The sequence below is a fragment of the Chiloscyllium plagiosum genome, chromosome 12 (assembly GCF_004010195.1).
Source record: "Chiloscyllium plagiosum isolate BGI_BamShark_2017 chromosome 12, ASM401019v2, whole genome shotgun sequence".
NCBI classification, from domain to species: Eukaryota; Metazoa; Chordata; class Chondrichthyes; order Orectolobiformes; family Hemiscylliidae; genus Chiloscyllium; species Chiloscyllium plagiosum.
Window position 1 is genome coordinate 46,880,694 of NC_057721.1, and position 24,454 is coordinate 46,905,147.

The 24,454-nt window shown below is 40.5% G+C and overlaps 1 protein-coding gene across 1 annotated transcript in view; it reads left to right on the forward strand.

Moving 5' to 3' along the window:
• The window catches only part of spag17 (sperm associated antigen 17), a 227,811-nt gene that overhangs the window by 124,998 nt on the left and 78,359 nt on the right, over positions 1–24,454 (forward strand). The window contains exons 35-38 of the mRNA XM_043700962.1: positions 1,690–1,881; positions 4,715–4,833; positions 13,569–13,699; positions 19,427–19,560. Coding sequence (XP_043556897.1) covers positions 1,690–1,881; positions 4,715–4,833; positions 13,569–13,699; positions 19,427–19,560 — 576 coding nt within the window. The remainder of the gene's footprint in view (positions 1–1,689; positions 1,882–4,714; positions 4,834–13,568; positions 13,700–19,426; positions 19,561–24,454) is intronic.

The following is a 24,454-nucleotide window of genomic DNA, read 5'->3' on the forward strand; positions in this document are numbered from 1 at the left end:
GGTTGAGAGGTGACTTAATAGAGACATATAAGATAATCAGAGGGTAGATAGGGTGGACAGGGAGAGCCTTTTTCCAAGTATGGTGACGGCGAGCACAAAGGGACATAGCTTTAAATTGAGGGGTGATAGATATAGGACAGATGTCAGAGGTAGTTTCTTTACTCAGAGAGTAGTAAGGGTATGGAATTCTTTGCCTGCAACGGTAGTACATTCGCCAACTTTAAGTACATTTAAGTCATCATTGGACAAGCATATGGACGTACATGGAATAGTGTAGGTTAGATGGGCTTCAGACTGGTATGACAGGTCAGCGCAACATCGAGGGCCAAAGGGCCTATACTGCGCTGTTATGTTCTATGTTCAATGCTGGGTCCACTGCTTTTTATCATTTATATAAATGATTTGGATGTGAACATAGGAGGAAAGGTTCATAAGTTTGCAGATGATACCTTAATTGGAGATATAGTGGACAGTGAAGAAAGTTACCTCAGAGTGCAATGGGATCTTGATCAGATGGGAAAATGGGCTGAGGAGTTTAATTTAAATAAATATGAGGTACTGCATTTTGGAAAGGAAAATCAGGGCAGGACTTATACACTTAATGGTAAGGTCCTGGGGGATGTTGCTGATCAAAGAGTCCTTGGAGTGCAGATTCATAGTTCCTTGAAAGTGGAGTGCCAGGTAGATAGGATAGGGAAGAAGGCATTTGGTATGCTTGCCTTTATTGATCAGTGCATTGAGCATAGGAGTTGGGAGCTCATATTGTGGCAGTCCAGGGCATTGCTTAGGCCATTTTTGGAATACTGCATGTAATTCTGCTCTCCTTGCTATAGGAGGGATGTTGTGAAACTTGAAAGAGTTCAGAAAGGATTTACAAGGATGTTGTCAGGATTGGAGGATTTGAGCTACAGGGAAAGGCTGAATAGTCTGGGACTGTTTTCCTTGGAGTGTCGGAAGCTAAGGAGTGGCATTATAGAAGTTTATAAAATCAATAGGGGCATGGATAGGTGAATAGACAAGGTCTTTTCCCTGGGGTAGGGGAATCCAAAACTAGAAGGCATAGATTTAAGGTGGGAGGGAAAGAATCGAAAAGGGACCTAACTTCTTCATGCAGAGGGTGGTGCATGTATGGAATGAGCTGCCAAAGGAAATGGTGGAGGCACTTAACATTAAAAAGGCATCTGGATGGGTATATGACTGGGAAGGATTTAGAGGGGTATGGGCCAAATGCTGGCAAATAGATTAATTTAGGATATCTGGTCAGCATGGACAGGTTGGACTGAAGGGTCTGTTTCCGCGCTGTACATCTCTATGACTCGGTGAGGTCAGTACTTACAATATCAGGTATCTATAGCCTCATGCTGGTTGACTCCATAACATTGCTGTTCTAAAAAACTATCCTGGAAACATTCTATGAAATCCTAAGCAAAAATAGATATTGCCAGAAAAGCTCAGCAGGTCTGGCAGCATCTGTGGAGAGAAATCAGAGTTAATGTTTCGGGTCAAGTGACTGTTCCTCAGAACTCTATGAAATTCTAATCCTTTCCCATCTGACTTTTACAGTCTATAAATAGATTAAAATCAACCATGAATATCACCATACCTGTCTGACAGGTTTTTGTGGATCAGAAAGCTTATCAATTGTATAATCTCTATTGTTCTTACTTTAATTTGCTGTTTACATTTCAGATTTTCCCAGCAAGTTGTGGATGTCTTTCAGTTGATCAGGATGGCAGTGCCTTGTACACATCGAAAGCAAATAATGATGTCATAACACACGGTACTATCAGCAACATGGAGCTGCAGCCTGCTGCATATTTTATGAAAAGTACTTCCCCAGTCATTTTTGAAGTCTTGGATCCTGAAGGAAATCATTTCCAGGTCTTGTAGAATGCCATATTTTATCATTTGAACTATAGTTCCCCCATTTCTTTATTTTTACTCCACCTGCTTTTTATACTAATATCTGTCCAGCTGATGGTAAAGATTGCAATTCTTATAAAGAAGACAGAGATGAAAAATGTCTTCAAAAATTAAGACAAGCATAATTCATTACAATGAAACAGAATTAAAGCTTTTGATTAATCTTTCATCTTACCATGGCAGTGTTGTATTGAGTATGTCTTCAATTTTATAACTTTTTTGCTGGATTATACATACTCAGAAGAGATCAAATTTAGTAGGCTTCCATTAGTGATTTTGGAGGCTGGGGCACTAGTGAAATTTCACAGCTGGCCTTCCCACCACCCTTTTCATTCTGAACTGTAAGCAATTTTATGATAGACCTTGGCCCAGCTCAGATCCTTACTGATCAATGAATGGTCACCTAAGGACCTGTCCCTAAGCATCAAAGACAGAAGCAATGCCTGGCAGGTTATGCAGCTTGGATGTTGGATGGGCAAAGCAGGAGTAGGGGGAGCTCTCCATCATTGATCCCCTTTCTCAATTGGACATCCCTTTGTTCTGCCTATACAGTTGTTCCCTTCCCTCACCCTCCCACTGTAATATGTTGCTTTTATTGATATTTCCAAAATTCAGAGTTTACTTAAATTGAGAATGACTGCAGGTCCTGAGATCCGGAGAAATCTAAGTTTTCTAATACATAAGTCACAAATGTTAATGTGCAGGTAGAGCATGTAATGGGAAAGACGGTGTGATGCTAGCCTTTATTACGAGAGGAATTGAATATAAAAGTAAGAAGTTAAGTTTCAATTATGCAGAGCGGCACGGTGGCACAGTGGTTAGCACTGCTGCCTCACAGCGCCAGAGACCCGGGTTCAATTCCCGCCTCAGGCGACTAACTGTGTGGAGTTTGCACGTTCTCCCCGTGTCTAAGTGGGTTTCCTCCGGGTGCTCCGGTTTCCTCTCACAGTCCAAAGATGTGCAGGGTCAGGTGAATTGGCCATACTAAATTGCCTGTAGTGTTAGATAAGGGGCAAATGTAGGGGGAGGGGTGGGTTTCGCTTCGGTGGGTCGGTGTGGACTTGTTGGGCCGAAGGGCCTGTTTCCATACTGTAATCTAATCTAATCTAATCTAAGCACTGCTGCAACCACATCTCAAATCCAGTGTACAGTTTTGATCTCCTCATTTAAAGAAGAATGTAAATGTTCTGGAGATGGTTCAGATGACATTTTCTAGATTGGTTTCTGGAATGGGTGGGTTGTTTTATGAGGAAACGTGTGGCAAATTGGGTTTGTTTTCACCAAAGTTCAGAAGAGTGAGGGGTGTTTTGATTTAAGTCTATAAGATTCAGAATGGTCTTGACAAGGTGAACATGGAAAAGATGTTTTCCCTTGTGGCTGAGTCAGAACTGGAGAACACTGTGTTTTAAAATTAGGGTGGCCCTTTTAGGACAGAGATTAGGAATATTTTTTTCTCCGAAAACTGCAACTTTGGATCTCTGCCATGGAAGGAAGTGGAAGTTAGGGCATTGAATATTTTGAAGGTGAGGCTCGATAGATTCTTGTCAAGCAAGCGAATCAGCAGTTACCAGAGGGAATGTGGCATTTGGAACACCACTAGATCTACTGTGATCTTATTGAATGTTGGTGCAGACTTGAAAAATCAATGATCTACTTCTGTCCCTAATTTGTGTTATTATATGCATTGACAACAGTTGAGATAGTGCAGATTCAAAATTACACTGATGGTACAATTCAGCTTTTACCTTTCATAGTTTTTTCATATTCGACACACAACGTGATCCAAGTAGCTTAAAATGTCAACCTATGTATTTGCTACTTCACCAACTATGATATTATTGGTTTTATTGCTTAAACATTATCTTGCATTTTTATTGTATTCATCACACACAGGAAGATGTCACATCAGAAAGAAAATAATAGGTGGAGCAAGGGGTAAAAAGAGAGTTGAAAGATAAGGTTGAGTTAAGGAGAGGATTTTGAGGAGATTTTCCAAATCCAGGAAAGAGCAGGTAAGGTGAAGGAAAGGGAATTCAGAGTGCAAAGCTATAATTTCTGAATGAGTGGTGAGCAATGAATAGAGCAAAAGGAATAGTTTGAGTTTTAGGAGAAATGAAAATAAGTGGTAGATAAACCAGGAGCAGACATGAAGGTTTATAGAGTGACACTATAGAGAGATTTGAGGGTAAAAACAAAAAAATTGAAGTTAACATGCTAGAGAACAGGGAATCAGTGAAACATGACCATTGGTATGAGTGAAGATGTACAGTATGTCATATTGGATGGTTGGATGATTTGAAACTTAAGTGAATGAAAATAACTGGAAAGGAATCCATACCTGCACTCTGTAAAGCCTGGACATCATCCAGGTTTAGTATCATAACAAGTAATGCTTGGACCACACTGGTGTTAGTAATGTTCATCGACAATGATAATGAGGCTAATGATCTGGCCTCATCATTCAATGATATTACCGTCATTGCAAACCTCTCTGAACATTCTGGGAGTTACCGTAAATCAGAAGCTTAACACGACCAGTCACATAAATGCTGTGGCCGTTCAAACAAGTCAGAGGCTAAGTATTCTACAACAAATTGTTCTTCTCCTAATTCCTCAAAGCTGCCCATTTGGTATAGGTCTGGCAGCAAAATGCCAAGTAGACATTTAAATAAGCCACAATTATAGTAACTTATGATATCATGGATGTTATCAGCAACAAGTACATATCTACCTGCAGTTAGTAATGCGATTTTACACAGATGTTTCAAGTTTATTTATTTTTATACATTAGGTAATGGTAAATGGTAATACTTCTACTTTGACTCATGATGGCAATCAGGAAAGAGAAGAAGATGCTTTACTCCAAGGACTCATGATTGAACCTGAAGTTTATAAAAAACATGCCCCAAGGTTTGTTATAAACTTACAAATGTTCAAAAACAAATATAATTTGCAAGTCAGTCAATATTTATTAAAGAAATCTTTGAGGCAAGAACAATAGAATAACAAGGAGGCCATTTTGTGTTTTCTTATCAAGAGCAGTTTAGCTAGTGTTGGTCACCACCACTCCTGCTTGCATCCATCTCTCACCATAGCTTGCAATTATTTTTCACTTTGTAATGAAAGACTTTTTCTGATGCTGACACTGTTTCTTTTGAGATTCATCTTCTGGTTGTTGACTCTTCTAGCAATAAGATACTTTATGGACACTATCTAGATCCCTTGTGGTTTTAAACATCTCCATCAAATCGCCTTTCAAACTTCTCCATTCTAAGAACAAACCCAACTTCTCTCATCTATCCATATACTTGCAGTCCCTCATCCCTGGAAACATTTTTGTAACTATTTTCAGCAACCTTTCTGAAGCCTTCCATCATTCCCAGAATATTGTTATCTGTTAATAGGATGGGGTCAACATTGGTTGGGCCAGTATTTATTGCCCATTGTTAATTGCCCACAAAACACTTAATAATCAACCTCATCGTTGTGGGTCTGGAGTCACATGTAAACCAGATTAGGTAAAGATGACAGATCTCCTTCCCTTGAGGATTTTTGTGATTGGGTTTTTATGACAATTAACAATGGTTATGTGGTTGGAATTTGCCTAGCTTTTTCTTCTAGGTTTTTGTGTATTGAATTCTGCAGGAACAGCAAAGTAATTAGGAATGTTAATAGAATATTATTCCTATATAACAAATTATTAAATGCTTTAATTTTAAATTTTATGCTTGAACACAATACTCCTGTAAGGAAGTGAGAAATGCAGATGCTGGTGATCAGAGCCTAAAAGTACAGCAGTTCATGCAGCTTCTGAGAAGCAGGACAGTCAACGTTTTGGGCATAAGCCCATCATCAGGAATGAGAGAAAGGGGTGGCAAAAGAGAGCTGAGAGATAAATAGGAGGGTGGGGGCGGGGCTGGGACTGGGGGGCAAGGTAGCTGAGAAGGTAATTGGTAGGTAGAAGTATGGGCATGATAGTGATAGATCAGGGGAAGGATGGAGCAGATAGGTGGGAAGAAAGAAGGACAGGTAGGATAATTCAAGAGAACGGTACTGAGTTCGAGGGTTGGATCTGGGATGAGGTGGGGGTAGGGGAAATAAGAAAACATGTCCTTGGCAGTGTGTTTGCTTTTGATGTGGGCTCCTCTACACTAGGGAGACAAGATGCCAACTCGCAGAATATTTCCGGAAACAGCTCTCGGACACACGCATCAAATAAGCCCACTGCCCTGTAGCCGACCACCTCAACTCCCTCTCCCACTCCACCAAAGACATGGAAGTCCTGGGCCTCCTCCACCACCAAATCCAAGCCACTCGACGCCTGGAGGAAAAATGCCTCTCTTCCACCTTGGGACCCTCCAACCACGTGGCATCAACATCAACGTCACCAATTTCCTTATCTCCCCACCCCCCCTACCTCATCCCAGACCCAAGCCTCCAACTCAGCACTACCCTCATGAACTGTCCAATCTCTAAATCTTCCTTCCCACCTATCCACTCCACCCTCCCCTCTGACCCCCACCTGCCTTCCCAGCTATCTTCCCCAACCCCTACCCTCCTACTTATCTTTCAGCCCCCACTTGCTCCTCCCTCCCACCACATTCTTGATGAAGGGCGTATGCCCAAAACATTGACTGTCCTGCACCTCGGATGCTGCCTAACCTGCTGTGTTTTTCCAGCGCTGCACTTTGACAACACTCCTGTTGTATAACTTATTGTGATTGGTTAAAATTTGCCATTCTTGCATTTGTCCTGATGAGTGCAAGACAAAATGTTTTTGCAACATGTTCATCCTTTCAGCAATATTCAAGTTTGATACTACCACGCAACGGTTCACCAAATGTCCCCTCCTCACATTCGATCCACTTGATGCATCTTATTCCCCAGAACCAGATGCAGCAGAGCTGGAATCAAACAGATCAAGAAAATTTTCAATTTATTAATCATTCTGCTGTCAGGTCTTCCCACAATTTAATATCCAAGACTCTATCAGGATAAAGTCTCCATTCTCACTTCTCTATAGTTTTTAATCTCTCTATGATTCCTTTCAAATTTGTTCCTTTATATCTTTTTATACACTTAATAGTGTAACTCTGTTGCTTCTTAACCTTAACCAAATTATTTCTGTCTTTATTCTATCTGGGATGGCCTCTCTCTTCAGCATTTTCATATTCTTATTCGTTACTGCTGCCTCCTTCTTTCTTTTCTATCCTACCTTTCCTGAACACATTGAATGCAGGAATACCTAGCACCCAGTTCAATCCTTTCTTGAGGCAAATCTCTACTATTGTTATGATCTCATATTACTTTGTGGTTAACTGTACCTGCAGTTCAGTCTTATTTGCCTGTATCATGCATTTGCAAACATGCACCGCATATGTAACTTATCCCTTATTGCATTTTTCTTACTTTGAAACTACCAAATACCTTGGTATTTCTTAAACTAGTGCTGTCTATCTCTTCCAATCTCTGTTCACCTTGTTTTCCCTTTTTAAAGTTACATTCTGATTATTATTTCCCTGCCGAGGTGTTTTAAATTTGCCCAGCAATGCCATGAAGCTATGCCAGTGTGAACATTGATCATGGCTCTGTTATATATGAGCATATGAATCAGGAGTACGAGAAGACCATTCAGCCTCTCAAGCCTTTTCTGCCATTCAATAAAATAATGGCTGGTCTGATTGTAACCTCAAACCCATATTCTCACCTAACCTGAGAGATTTTGTTTAGAAAGGTTACCTCTGTCTACCTTAAAAGTATTCAAGAACACCGTTTCCACCTTTTCAGGAAGAGAGCTCCAAAGACTTTCAACTCTTAGAAGAAGAAGTATCATCTGTTTAAATAAGCAACCTTTAATTTTTGAACAGTGGCCCCGGTTCCAAGTTCTCCCACAAGAAGAACTATGTTCTCCAATCCACTCTGTCAACACGTCTTAGGATCTTGTGTTCTAGTCAAGTCACTTGTAACTCTCCTAATCTCCAATGAAGCTTTGTCTGTCTAACCTTTTCTCAAACCCCTCCCCTACCTCCACCATTTTCAGGTATTAGTCCAGTAAACCTTCTCCAAACTACCTCCAGTGCATTTATGTCCTTCCTTAAATTATGTGATCAATACTATGCATGATACTATAGATGCAGTCTTACCAGTGCCCTGTATAGACAAAGCATATTCTCCCTATTTTTATATTAAATTCCCTTTATGATAAATTGTATCAATTAATGAGCTTTCCTAATTACTTGCTGCACTAGCCTACAAACCTTTTGCAATTCATGCACAAGGACACTAGATCCCTCTGCATCTCTGGGCTGTATAATCTCTCAACATTTGGAAAATATGCTTCCTTTTTATTCTTCTTGCCAAAATGGGCAACATTGCACTTTCCCCCATTATACTCTTTATGCCACATCTTTGCCCACTATCAATATTTTGCTGTAACCTCCTTGAGTCCTCTTTACAACTTACTTTCCTATCTATCTATATGTTGCCAGCAAATAGGGTAACCACACCTTCTATCCCTTATCATTTTCATAAATTTGAACAGTTAAGGTCCCAGCACTGATCTTTATGGTACACCACTTATTACATTTTGTCAACCTGAAGAAGACCCATTCACACCTAATGTCTGCTACCTGTTGGCCAGCTAATCTTCAATCCATTCAAAAATGTTCTGCTCCATACTATGAACTTTTGTTTTCCACCATAAGCTTTGATTGGCCCCTTATCAAATTCCTTTTGGAAATCTGAGTACAGTACATCCAATGATTCCTCTTTATCCACAGCACATACTACCTCAAAGATCTTCAGTAGATTAATCAAAAATCCTTCATATCTTTTGTCTACCCTATTCAGCTATCCTGCACTCACAGCAGTGATTACTTCATTGTAAAATGACATTTAAAGCTGCAATTTGATCCTTCACATGTTCTGTAGATTTCATTTTTTCTGACTCACTCTTACTTTAAGTCCCATGCAACTTGCAGTATTTCAGACAATGATGTCCCATTTTATTACAGTGAAAACACTTAGGCTTTCAATTTTTGTCATCACTCTCAGTGCATTCCATGCTGTTCTGAGTGGATCTTGTGACATTTCCAATTGTCCTTTCTTTACCCTGGCCACTTCCTTTCACTCTCCCATCCTCTATCCTTCTCAGGTGTATGTGGATGCCTGTTTTATGCATTGGCTTGTAACATTTCTTGTGTTTATAGCAGTTGAAACCCTTAAACATGAGTTCTTATTACAAAAGGTAGTGAGTTTTTTAAATTCTTCAAGAGACTAATTTCTCTAAGAGCATCATATATGATAATTACTCCTAATGCTCCTATCCAACTGTCTTAATTACTTTGCTTTACCCTTCTAAATTAAATCTGGGTTTGCCCATCCTGCTTCCACAAACTTCAGAACTTTGCATGTATGTTCCAGAAACTAACTCATATGAACACAGAATGGCTTTATTTTTACAGCACCATGATCCTTAGAAACCTCCTGTGACAGTGATGCATAAATTTCAGTGCTCTACCTATCAATATATTCTGCAAGGGCAATGTCCAGTTTCTTGTTGGCCACTTCATTTGTTTTGCTATTGTCTCAAATGACAGAAAGGGTACCTCTGCATCCTCTTGCTTAAATTTTGGTAGAGCTTAAACAAACTGCTTACTGGATTTAGAATATGACAAGGATTTTCCGTATCATAGCATTCTTCAATATCTGACATAGATTTTTTTAACTTATAATTTTAAGCTGGTGTTCCCTTTCCCTCTCCTCTTTTTTCCCCTTTCTTATCCCAAATCTTTGCTGAATCTCTAATTACAGCATTTAAATAGTGATCCTTTTTGGATGGAAGCTGATAGGAATTTGGGTGGCATGGGCTGTAGCGAGATTGTGGCAGAATGAGACGAGAGGTCCAGCAAGTCCAATTTTGGCAGTCGGAGCATTCTTTCTTCATCTTTTATGTTTCTGACAAGTAATGTAGTGAGTTTCTTGTTCAGCTGCAGTGAGCTACAAATTAAAAAGGGGATTTTCCTTGTTAAATACCTTGTTGATGGACCAAATTACTTCATTAATATTCAGGTTCCTATATTATCAAATGTGCCATACAAGCTAGACATTGAATAAAATCAGGATGGAAGCCTGATGAATACAGTTCACTGATTGCACTGAAGTACCTCTACGTTGTGTACGACCAAACAGCAACTTAGGCCATGATTCATGGACACTAGCTGCAGATACCCCATATCCACCAATTTTGGCACTTAACATATGCAGCCTCTCACAACCACCATGTCACCTATCCAATACACTGGCAGGGCTCTAGGAAGCACAGTTGTCAGCATGTGTAACCCTTCACGACCACTGTGGCACCTACCCAATACGCTGTAAGATATGCTGCCAGCTTGCACTGAACATTTATATCAGGGAGACTTTGTTTGCAGGGACCGGGAACCAAGTAAAGGATTAGACTAGATTGCATTGGCATTGCTCGTTTGGTCTCTTAGTGCACACTCACTTAGGCAGGTTGGGTTAGAGCAATTGGCTGGATGGCTGGTTTGTGATGCACAGTGATGCTAACAGCATTGATTCAATTCCCAAACTAGCTGAGGTTACCATGAAGGACTCTCCTTCTCAACCTCTTCCCTCACCTGAGGTATGGTGACCACCAGCAATCTCCTATTGGATGAGAGAGCAACCCTAGAGTCCAATAGCAATATGGAATCTATGCCTTACCTTGCTTTGCCATCCTTGTCAGTACAATAATACAACCAGACAGCTTGCCTTTCTGATTAGCATTCCTCAGTCAAGTGGGTGTACATCTTGTAGCATGACAGCACGTTACCTCAATCACTCACCTGCACCATGTTCTAGCCTTACCAATGCTTCCATTGAGGCCTCAGAACTCATATCCTCAGAAGTCAAGGAGTTGCCTTCTGAGGGAGATGGCCATTTCTCCACAGAGGTGGTGGACTTGGTGGCAGAGCCTGCAAAAAGAAAAAGAGACAAGGCATCACAGCTAGTGGCTCAAAATGGTATGCCATGAATAACAGTGAGGTTAGTCTGAGAGTTACAGTTGAATGAAGAGTGGTTCTGATTCATTTCATGGAACATCGATGTTTTGGCATGTCAGTAAGAGGAGTCCTTGACCTTTCCAGTGAACTCAGGGTTCTCCCCTCATAAGTGTCTAGTATAAGCACCAGTCCACCAGTATAAGCTCTCTCCTCTCTGCTGTGGACTGCCTTCTCCTGTAATGAGAGAAAGGAAGTAAGTGAGTGATTTGAAAGTGGGTGGCACAGCCATCAATGCTGATTTGGCTGGTGGAAAGATGGTGAGGTCTTCCAAGGTAGTGAACAGCAGTGTTAGTGGTGTTGGAAATTGGGACAGTGACAGCAAATGAGGGAAGATATGAATGGTAACAGTGAATATGGCTGAGGATTAGTCTTAATGGGAGGAGGATGCAGTAGCAGAGTCAGAGTGTGAGGTAGCAGAGAGAAGAATGTGGCAGCAGAGAAAGTCATTGACCTTCTTAAGGAGCTGTTAGCCATTCCTCAGCACCATGGAGATTGCACTGTTCCAGGTGGCAACTTTGAACCAGTCTGCCAATGGCATGGCTTGCTCTGATCCTACAGGAAGAGGACTCCAGCCTTTTGGCCAAGGCTTCCAGGTCCCTGTTGGAGAATCATGGTACCATCTTCCCTTTCTCCAACATCTTTTGGAGACAGAGCAGAGCAGCTTCAGAATGCCATGCAAATATAGATGCATAGTGGCATTTTAAAGATTGCAAGAGTGAGGGGACACTGGATATCTGTCGAATGGTGAGTTGCTCTGAGAATGGCACATAGTAAGAAGTTAATGAGGCAAGTTTGGTAATGTATACTAAGTAAAGGCTCTTGGTCTCACAGAGAAAGATCTTCCAAAAAATTTGATGACAACTCGGACTTAATAATAAAATGTAAGAACCAGTTCTTTAAATTTCTCCTCTCTCTGGTTCAATTTTTTAAAAAAATCCACTTTCTTTAGTTTATTTCATGCTTCTTCAGTTCTTTTTTCATATTCAAACTGCTTTAACTGTAATTGAATCCTTGTGAGCCTAAGTATCTCACCATGCTGTAGTGCCTAATTCTCCATATTTCCACAATTCCTGGATGATTTGCTATTATTTCAATCACCTCTATGTTCTTGGCTTTAGCAGGCAGACAGGCAATTCTACCTCTAATTTATTTGCCAATTCAGTCTGACCCTTGTAAATCTATCAGAGATACCTCTTCCAACAGCAGGATCTTTTATCTATTTCTTATGCCAACTTATTTTAGGGTGGGAAATCTGCCATTTGTCCCTTTATCCTTTACTACTCATCTTAACTGCACATCAAACCTAACTTTATCCTCATTCAAAAGAGCCAGGATCCTAACCCAAACATTTGTCACAACTTAATCATGCCCCTCGGATCCACAAGCCATTACAATTAGGGATGACCAATTTACCTGACAGACTGCTTTTCAGGCCAAAAGCAGTTCACAACATATTTAATCATTTACAGAAAATAACAATTTAATGGAGCACACTTGACTTTGGCAGAGAAGAGAAAGGATTTCTAATCTACTACAATGTTATTTAAACTGTGACCCTTTAAAATCCCAAAATACACATACACAGACACACGCGTACACTCACATTCAAATTCACGATTAAGACAGACAAAAGTAAGTCAGTCTTACACACATCTTATAGGTGGATAAAAAGTAGGCAGATATAATTCTGAAGATCAAAATTCCAGATCTTAAATTGTGTTAAATTGTCCCACACAAGTTATTTTGATTTCAGCAATAATGACGTGCTGTTGTCTGTAAAATGATGGTCATTTTTCATGTTAAAATGTATCGGATAGACCCAGGTCATTCCCTGTTAGAATTCTCTCTTTTAAACTTTCTTGATTTTCTGTCTTTTTCTCCTTACATGGAGTGAGATGGAAGAAAGCGGTTTTCAGCTCACAGACTTCAGATGTCTCTGACACTCCTTGCACTTACAGCTTTGTTCCAAACTTAGTCAATCAGTGGGTTGTCAACAAAATTTTCTTATCTCAAAGACTAAGTGCTACGCTGCCTCAAAGTAACCCCCTCACTGCTTTGAAAATCCTGAGAGGTGACTTTTTCCCAGAGTAGGTAAGTCCAAAACTAGAGAGCATAAGTTTAAAGTAAGAGGGAAAAGATTTAAAATGACCTGAAGGGCAACTTTTTAACACAGAGAGTCTAACGTATGGAACAAGCTGCCAGAGGATGAGGTAAATATGGTAGAAATATGACATTTTAAATGCATCCGGATGGGTACATGAAAAGGAAGGGTTTAGAGGGATATGGGCCAAATAGAATATCTGGTCAGCATGGATGAGTTGAACTGTAGGGTCTATTTCTGTGCTGTGTAACTTTGACCCTAGAATGAAAATATGCACCACTTTAATTTTGCAAGTTGCAAAACTCTTCTAATATTTCTGCTATATAGCAGATGAACTTCCATTTCGGTTTTTGCCAGATCTGCTCATTTGTCCAACATTTTCTGATTTTCTTCCAGGAACTGCTATATATTTGATTTTGTAGCAATTATAGGTATTCAGATTGTTTATGAATGACTTAATATTGCTTTGTTTTAACTGGCAGGTTTTTTATTCTGCACACTGATGGCTCAGGGACTGAACTGCTTCGATCTAGTGATGTAGAAGAATACTTATATAATGCATACTTTTGTCCAACTACTGCCGTTCTAAAGGAACAGCTACCAGAATTCCCAGGTCAGAAGACAGAACATTGTTGGTGTAACCACAGAAATAATGTAGAAATGTATCTGAAAGATGTCCACAATTGCATAATAGCATCACCATGATTTAGGATAGACAATGGCATCACGGTAGTATCACCAGAAGCTCAGGCTTATGCTCAGGGTAGATGGATTTAATTCCCACCATGGCATTAGTGAATCTAAAATTCAGTTAATGCATCAGAAACTGAAAGCAAGCCATAGTAATGGTGGCCATGTAACAGTCATTGATTGTTGTTAAACAAAAACCTCTGGTCCACTAAACTCCTGAGGTAAGGAAATCTGCTATTCTTACCTGATCTGGCCTACATATGACACCTCCCATAGCAAAATAGTTGATGTTTGACTGCCCTTTGAAATGACTGAGCAAGCTAGTCATTTCTAAGACATTTAGCAATAGGTATCATTGACTGCAATGTGCATTTCCCATGAAAGAATAAGGAGAAAGGAATAACATAACACAGTAAACTTTGTTTTAACTGGCACCTTATGAACTGGCACTATAGTTCTTCTATAACGCAATGGTTGCATTCTTACACAACCCCGCATTAAAGAAAAATTGCACTTTAGAAACATTACAGCTAATACACGTTTTAAAAGTTCGTGCTTTCAAAACAGTGTCCCCAATTTGGCAATCATATTACAGCAAATTCACGTCAATGAAACACATTTGAATGACCTCTCAAATACTGTAAAATTTACTGTATCATTCTGTCCAATTATTATAGATTTTTAAATTTATTTATTTCAGTGTAAATATGTTTGTACAATTTAATGGCTACACGAAATATCAAAAGTTGATACAATTTCGAGTCAATTTCTCCTCATAACCGTGATCTACTACATGTCTAAGTAGTCAGTTGAAGGTATAAGTGAGAAGGCTCTCTGCCAGTAAGCTTTATTTAAGGCAAAGTTGCATTATTATTTAAGTGATTACGTTGTAAATAAAGTATAACACTGATGTGCTATACCCTCTGCATTATGTTTCACTGCCACCAAACCCCATTCCCATCTCCTATAACAGGCACTGTTGGCTTTGAGTTTCCCTCATCATCATCTTTCTCTCCACCACTGTAAATGTGTCTGTTTTATCCCTAACCCCTACCTTGACTCACCCATCTCACCTTGTACTGATCATAGAAACACAGAAACATAGAATATAGGAGCAAGAGTAGGCCATTTGGCCATTCAAACTTTCTCCATCATTCATATGATTATGGCTGATCATCCAATTCAGTACTTTGATCCCACTTTCTCCTCATATCTTTTGAGCCCTTTAGCTCAAAGAAATATATTTATCTCCTTCTTGAAAACATTCAATGCTTTTTGTGGAAGAAAATTCCACAGGCTTACTACTCTTAAGAAGGGGTGAAGAAGGTGAATACTTTTCTCCTCATCTCAGTTCTAAATGGCCTACCTTGTAGCTTTGACTGTAACTTCTGGTTCTGCTCTTACCTTGTCTAATTCTGTTGGAATTTTATAGATTTGGGGAAAAAAAATAGAGTGACATCACAGGAAAGTGGTGAGTTGATTGGCTAGTAAGGAACTAATCTTAAATTGCTATAATTTAGTCACGTATTTTATTATTTAGGGATTGACTAAGAAGCGCCAGGGATAATTACAAGTCAGAGAATAAGAGAAGGAGACTAAAGTTAAGATGTAGCTTCTAGTGCTGATAGTTTCTTGTTTTTGTTTTTAAGTAAATGAGGGCTATACTTCAGAACTCCAGGGTAGCAGGACCATGGAATTCATTTCTTTCTCCAGTTCAGATGTGAGCACCTGATTGAGTTAAATTAAGGGTCTGTGCTGACTCCACTCCCTGGTAGGTATGCCCTGAATTCTCAGCTGCAAATTTATACTCACTGCTCTACTGGTGCTGATTCATCAACTATCTCTACAGGCCTACCCTTGAATGCTCCTTCGCAATTAATGCAAGCAGAACCAGGATTATATTTGCCCCAGATTTCTTACTGACTTCAGTGAGCAGCCCCTAGATATGACTGATCAAATCCCTGACTTTTGTGTTTGTAACTCTCTCACTGAGGATACATGAATCTCATGATGGCTGGTGCTGGCCTTACAGGACTGACTGTTGTCAAAATTAAAGTGGTGTTGGAAAAGCACAGCAGGTCAGGCAGCATCCGAGGAGCAGGAAAACCACTGTTTCAGGCAGGAGCCCTTCATCTGACTGTTGCCCATTCTGACTGTAATCGGACAGTATCCTAAGCTGACAACTGATTATGTTGAAGCCTCTGGTCTGTTTGTGCACATGACTGATGATGAGTGCAGCCTCCTTCTCCCCACTTTGACTGAATTGATGACTAGCCCTCACCGGTTTTCAATAAGACCAATTAACTGAATGAACATGCAGTGTATTTTCTGTGCAAACATTTGGCATGTGCTGTAGCCATTCAATTTATGTTAGGGTGTGGTTTTCGCCAAAATTTCTTTCCACCAGACAGATCCCTAATGACAAGAATGACGAGATGCCTGTCTACATAAAACAGCACCTCAAAATTGCAGCAATGTAAGCTTTTGACTTTAGCTCTGGTGCCGAACAGGCATGGTAATGAAGGTTTGGATGCTGTGAGCATGCAGGTAGGTGCTAATTGTGTGAGTACTAAGAGAATGAGCAAACAACCCTGCATTGCAGCTCGGATCAATCGGTGAACTGGATGGCCTGTACATGTGTGCGCAGTGTCGTCACAGACTTTCGATGGTAATTGTTAATTAGCTCTGCCTTTCAATTCTGTGCTTTGTGAGTAGTCAGCCAGTGTATTGGAGAGGTGCTATAATGGTTGTGATGTGTTGGCAAATGCCAGGTGTCAATGTCCATGGATGAAGAGTGCATGCATCTGACACCTATGGATTGTAAGCTGGGTTGTAGTTTGCTTATAGGCAATATAGATATAGAGCATAGAATCCCTACTGTGTGGAAACAGGCCAATTTGTCCAACAAGTCCACACTGACTCTCCGAAGTGTAACCCACCCAGACCCATTCCCCTATCCTATTACTCTACACTTACCTCTGACTAATGCACCTAATCTACACATCCCTGAATGCTATGCACAATTTAGCACGACCAATTCACCATTGTTCAGAGCAAATATTGAGCTGATTCCAACAGGTATCCATTCTGGTTTCCTTGTCACATTTTCATAGTAACTAGCTTGGTGATTCTGGTGGATGAGAGGCTAAATATTAAACAATGAGTTTTAACCTCAACAAGCATTAATCCCCATCAATCAGCATCTCACTACTGCTGAACGAGAATCTTACAATACTACTTGTAAAAGATGGAACAAGACAATCTTGACACCGGGATGGGCCTCGCAGGACTCTTCATCCAATTCTGCCAAGTCTTTCCACAATCCCTTTGAGATTTGATGGGCGGCACGGTGGCACAGTGGTTAGCACTGCTGCCTCGCAGCGCCAGAGACCCGGGTTCAATTCCCGCCTCAGGCGACTGACTGTGTGGATGTTTGCACGTTCTCCCCGTGTCTACGTGGGTTTCCTCCGGGTGCTCCGGTTTCCTCCCACAGTCCAAAGATGTGCAGGTCAGGTGAATTGGCCATGCTAAATTGCCCGTAGTGTTAGGTAAGGGGTAAATGTAGGGGTATGGGTGGGTTACGCTTCGGCGGGTCGGTGTGGACTTGTTGGGCCGAAGGGCCTGTTTCCACACTGTAAAGTAATCTAATCTAATTCCACTCTGTGTTCTGAAGCTCTGAACCATTCACCTCACCACATTGTTAAAGCCTAATTTCAATGCATGCAAACTAATTTCCAGACAAAATTAGACGAAAGCGAGGACTGCAGATGCTGGAGATCAGAATCAAGATTAGATCAGCAGGTCAGGCAGCATCTGGGGAGCAGGAAAATTGATGTTTCGGGCAAAAGACCTTCATCAGGAATCAGGCGGGGAGCCTCCGGGATGGAGACATAAATGGGAGGGGGGTGGGGCTGGGAGAAGGTAGCTAAGAGTGCAATAGGTAGATGGAGGTGGGGATGAAGGTGAAAGGTCAGAGAGGAGGGTGAAGCAGATAGGTGAGAAGGAAGATTTGCATGTAGGACAGGTCATGAGGATGGTGCTGAGCTGTCAGTTTGAAACTGAGGTAAGGTGGGGGGAGGGGAAATGAGGAAACTGCTGAAGTCTAGTACTACACTCAAAACTCAGAAATGAAACTAAGCCCTTCCTTTCTTAACCCATACAATATAGAAAACCATACCAAGCTTAATGTAATTTATGGCTCTGTTCACTTTCAAGCCCAAGTTTCTAAATAATAATATAATATGAAACTCATCACACCTGACAATTGCTAGTTCCGTTGCTCCTATTTATGTTCCTCAATCTCCCCCAGCCCATGGCTCTGCAAGATTATCTTTACACAGGACTGGAGAGATTTGATCTCATTTATTTGTGGGATTATTTAATTGTCTAAAAAATCTGATGTTTAAACAGGCATGTGGTTCTCTATTGTACCTTCAATAGGTTGGTATTTCATTTCCAAGTATGCCTGGTTTAGGCCCTAATCTCTATACACCTCATTGAATCAGATTTGTTCCTCTCATATAAGATTTGTGAGGGTTATGCCAGGCGTAACATTATAGTTTATGTTAAATAAAATTCTACTGCTGATGATAACTCACAGCACCTCAAAGATGCCCAGCTTTGATAGATTATAGATCACGATACACAGTTTCTGAACATTAAAAGTTTTCTAAAGCAGAAAATTCTGAGTGAACAATTGTCTCCTCACCTCGTTCCTAAATGATCAACTCTTTATTCTGTGATTGCAAACTCCAGTTCTAGATTTTACAGCTCAGGAAACACTTACTTGCAACATTTACTCTATCAATCCTTTAAAAGTATTATCTGTTTCAATGAGATCTCCTTTCACTCTTCTGGGCTTTAAAGAACATTGACCTGGACTAATCAGCTTCTGGCCTCAAGGCAAGCTGTCCAGTGAATCTTTTTGCATTGTAGGAAAACAATGTAGGAAGATTGGAACAGGATTAGGCCATGCAGCTCTTCCAGTTTTCTCCAATATTGTACATCATGACTGATCATCTAACTCAACACCATTTTCACACAATATCCTTCCTTAAGTAAAACCATGAACTGTAAACTGGGTGTGTTATCACCATGCCTTAGATAAGTCGAGTAAGATCTCTTCACTTACGTACTCCAATTCATTTCAACGAAGGCTAACTTGCCATTTGCTTATTGTAATTCCTATATAAGGACACCAGGATTTCTCAGAATCCAAATCTTTTAAGGACTCAGGCCATTTCAAAACATTCTACTTTATTATTCTTAAGATAAAGGTGAACAATTTCACACTTCTCCACATTATATTCCATCTGGTATGTTCCTGTCAAATCACTTCACCTGTCTGTTTTTCTTTGAAACCTATTTTCATCTCCGCAGCTTTCTTCCCCACCTACCTTTGTATTGTCAGTAAATATAGAAGCATTACACTTGGAATAGATAATTGAAACCATCATACTTTCTGACTATAAATTGGAAATGCTGGGAACATAGAATGTTAAAAATAAAAGCAATTATTTATAATGTGGCATGAAGCAGAACTTGAATATAATATGTAGCTTTCACATTAAAAGCTTTTAAAAACACATTATTTTAATGCAAATATTTTAATATATTTCTTTTGAGCTGTTTCAATCTCTACTCCAAACAGGTGTATTTGGTATCACTTTTCTCCAGCCATCCACTGAAGACATTGGATCACGCTGGTTAATTAAAAAGGACGTAGCCAACATTATCCCCCACAATCTTCGATCAAGACAATGGGACACATTTCCTCAAGTAGAGGTAAGTCTTTAAAGGAATATATTAGTTACAGGGGAAGGACTGGATTGTCATTTGTCATTTTTGTTCAGTATTCCAGATTGTCGAGTTGTTACTACTTCAGTTTTTAAGAATTTTCATGAACCAAATTTTGCATTATTTGGTTTGTTTTTGCAAAGTCCTGTGAATAGCACAAAATTCATGCTGCTGTGATTATTTTGTTTATATATGTTTGAATTAACCTTGTTGAATTCTCTATATATGGAACTATTGTGAATAGTCAATATATTGACAATTGTAAAAGTTAAGTAAATTCTGATCTTCCAGATTTTTTTTTAGGATAGGTGCATTGCGTTAGTTCCTTTTAGATCGATCTTTAGTTGTGCTAGTGCAATTTGTTTAATTCCAGTTCTTTGCTAAGTTAGAGTCAAGAGTGTGGTGCTGGAAAAGCACAGCAGGTCAGGCAGCATCCGAGGAGCAGGAGAATCAACATTTCGGGCAAAAGCCCTTCATCAGGAATCAGTTAGCAGAACTTAGCCAGAACCACAATGTACTTAACAAAGACAGGAGATCTCATAATTCATTATCATCAAGAGACTCTTGCTGCAAACGTGTACATATCAATATATTGGTGCAGAAAAATTCAAACTATCTCATTATGTGCTACACAATATTAATTTGTAAGGTAAAACAAAGAACTGCAGATGCTGGAGATGTGAAACTAAAACAGAAATTTCTGGAGAAATTCCAGCAGACACAGCAGACGATGTTTTCACAGCCCATGATGTTACAGTGCCTCCCATCGATGCTGCAGCTGCATCAAAGTATAGGACCAGTAAAACAAATGTTTTAGATCAATCCAAATCCTGAGATTGTGATTTTCTCACTGCCCCACTCTTAAAACTTGTCTGCTCCACTCCTAACCCCTCTCTGCTCCCGCCTGAGCACCACTATGCTTTCTCACTGTTCACCATGCCCAGGAGTAAGAGAACAAGGTATTAAGGGATCAGGATCAGAGGATGATGAGGTGCTTCTTGGAAATCAGTAGCAACATGTGTGTGCACATGGATGAAGACAACATCAGCTTTTGGTTCTGGCACAAATGCATGACATGAGCTGCAACTGACTTAATGTTCCACTGTGGTGGCAGGAGAAATACCAAATTTGTTATTTCATCAGTATATATTGAACTTTTTTTTTTAAGGAACAAACACTCGTATTAAGCAAAAGACACTAACTTGAACTAGCTTCTAATTTGCCTTATGAAGTCACATTTCTATTTGACGGGGACATAAAGTCTACAAAGACCCCGACAGGAATTTCTAGAAATATGAACAGCTTCTCCCCATCTCATCAATCAAGAATAGAACATGTGGAAGTTAATGGCTGGAATATTAAAACAAAATCATTAACCACAGCCACAAAACAAAGCTGAGGAGACGCTGTGCGAGGCATGGGCTAGTCTTCTATATTCTTTGGAATATATAATCAACATGAAGAGATAATGTCAAGCTGGCATTGGGATCGAGGCAAAGAACATGCAAGCTTATAAATTCAACATTGTCTCTCTAACACTCTATCTAAATACTGAACCCAGTTTTGCTGAGAAAGATAGTCACATTCCTACACCAGCCAGAGACTCTACGAAAAACCATTAAATTTGCGACAACATGATTTTATGAGAAAAGGGAATATACCAACAAAGCCACAATTTAAAAGCAACTAGCTCAGTAAGAACCAACTGCAGTAGTGTATCTTTATTGAATTTTTGCCTGCATATAACTTGGACAAGTTTAACATACAGTATTCTTTCAAGCTATATTTCTTTTTGCATGCTTGGTGAGTGAGTGAGTGAATTTGCATGCAGCAGTGGGAAGTAGGGCCCATTTGTACATCTTTAATATTTTTACTTAAGTAGGTTTTAACAACACAGATGTGTGTTTAACTCAAAAATAGCTGTCTAATCTGTTTCTTTGAAACTTCAAACAGAGAAGTGCATACTGAACTGGCACTTAGCATCCTTTTAAAATTCAAAGCCTCTGCTACAACCAAAAAGGGAATAGAAAAAAGGAAAATCATTCCACTCCTTCTGACTTCACTGTCACACTTTTGTAGTCATAAAAAGTTTTTGTAGTCATATAAGTCATTGCCCTGATTTACACATGAGCACTGGCTTCTTGGTAAGATGTTCTTTGGCTAGCAGCATCTGTGAAGTTACCATTAGGAACAATACCTAGTAACTCCTGTTCAGTAAAACTATATGCATGCATCTGACCAAACTGGCCATGGTAGCAGGGAGGTCCAGCCAATTTTAACAGTCAAGCCTCATTTACACACCCCTTGCTGACTTCCTCAGTGAGTAAGCTGAAAAATTAATGAGAAGCAGTAATTACGCTATTAAAACTGAGTGGCTTAGAGGTCTCACCTGATAGCCATGGATTAGCAATCACTAGTCCAAGAGCAAATGAATTAGGGGGCTCATTGAGGGAGTCATAGAGATGTGCACCACGGAAACAGACCCTTCGGTCCCACTCATCCATGCTGACCAGATATCCCAACTTAATCTAGTCCCACTTGCCAGCACCCAGTCCATATCCCTCCAAACCCTTCCTATTCATAGACTCATCCAGATGCCTTTTAAATGTTGCAATTGTACTAGCCTCCAACAATTCCTCTGGAAACTCATTCTGTACACATACCACCCTCTACGTGAAAAGCTTGCCCCTTGGGTCTCTTTTATATCTTTCCCCTCTCACCCTAAACCTATGCCCTCTAGTTTTGCACTTCCCCACCCCAGTGAAAAAGCTTTGTCTATTTATCCTATCCATGCCCCTCGTGATTTTATAAATCTCTATAAGGTCCTCAGTGGTTGGGAGCCTTCTGTGAAGCGCTCCTGTGATCTTTCCTCCGGCATTTGTAGTGGTTTGAATCTGCCGCTTCAGCTTGTCAGTTCCAGCTGTCAGTTGCAGTGGTCGGTATATTGGGTCCAGATCGATGTGCTTATTAATTGAATCTGTGGATGAGTGCCATGCCTCTAGGAATTCCCTGGCTGTTCTCTGTTTGGCTTGTCCTATAATAGTAGTGCTGTCCCAGGAGGAAAGATCACAGAAGCGCTTCACAGGAGGCTCCCAAGCACTGAGGATGTCACCTAGACAGGGGACGAAACGTCTGCAACACAAATTCCCAGCTCGGCGAACAGAACCACAACAACGAGCACACGAGCTACAAATCTTCTCACAAACTTTGATCACCTTTAAGTGTATAAGTCCTGCTAAGATTTGCTTTCCCAAAATGCAGCACCTCGCATTTATCTAAATTAAACTCCATCTGCCATTCTTCAACCCATTGGCCCATCTGATTAAGACCCCGTTGTATTCTGAGGTAACCTTCTTTGCTATCTACAACACCTCCAATTTTGGTGTCATCTGCAAACTTACTAACTGTACTTCCTATGTTCATATCCAAATCATTATGTAAATGATGAAAAGTAGTGGACCCAGAACCAATCCTTGTGGCACTCCTCAGGTGAAAGGCTTCCAGTCTGAAAAACAACCCCCCACCACCACACTCTGCCTTCAACTTTGAACCAGTTCTGTATCTTGTGGAGTTTGCACGTTCACCCCGTGTCTGCGTGGGTTTCCTCTGGGTGCTCCGGTTTCCTCCCACAGTCCAAAGATGTGCAGGTTATGTGAATTGGCCATGCTAAATTGCCCGTAGTGTTAGGTAAGGGGTAAATGTAGGGGTATGGGTGGGTTGCGCTTCGGCGGGTCGGTGTGGACTTGTTGGGCCGAAGGGCCTGTTTCCACATTGTAATGTAATGTAATGTAATCTAATCTAATCTAATCTAAATGGCTAGGTCCCCCTGTATTCCATGAGATCTAACCTTGCCAACCAGTCTCCCATGGGGAACCTTGACAAATGCCTTACTGAAGTCCATATAGATCATGGCCACCACCCTGCCCTCATCAATCCTCTTTGTTACTTCTTCAAAAAACTCAATCAAGTTCGTGAGACATGATTTCCCACGCACAAAGCCATGTTAACTATCCCACATCAGTCCTTGCCTTTCCAAATATATATAAATCCTGTCCCTCAGGATTCCCTCCAACAACTTGCCCACTGATCTATAGTTTCCTGGCTTTTCCTTACCACCTTCCTTAAATAGTGGCACCACATTAGCCAACCTCCAGTCTTCTGGCACCTCACCTGTGACTATCAATGATACAAATATCTCAGCAAGGGATTCAGCAATCACTTTCCTAGCTTCCCACAGAGTTATAGAGTATACTTGATCAGATCCTGGGGATTTTTTCCACTTTTATGCGTTTCAAGACATCCAGCACTTCCTCCTCTGTAATATGGACATTTTTCAAGATGTCACCATCTATTTCCCTACATTCTATATCTTCCATGTCCTTTTCCACAGTAAACAGTGATGCAAAATACTCGTTTAATATCTCCTCTGTCTCCTGCAGCTCCACACAAACGTTGCCTTGCTGATCTTTGAGGGGCCCTATTCTCTCCCTAGTTACTCTTTTAGAACATAGAACTGTACAGCACAGAACAGGCCCTTCAGCCCACGATGTTGTGCCGACCATTGATCCTCATGTATGCACCCTCAAATTTCTGTGACCATATGCATGTCCAGTAGTCTCTTAAATGTCCCCAATGACCTTGCTTCCACAACTGCTGCTGGCAACGCATTCCATGCTCTCACAACTCTCTGTGTAAAGAACCCGCCTCTGACATCCCCTCTATACTTTCCTCCAACCAGCTTAAAACTATGACCCCTCGTGTTAGCCATTTCTGCCCTGGGAAATAGTCTCTGGCTATCGACTCTATCTATGCCTCTCATTACCTTGTATACCTCAATTAGGTCCCCTCTCCTCCTCCTTTTCTCCAATGAAAAAGGTCCGAG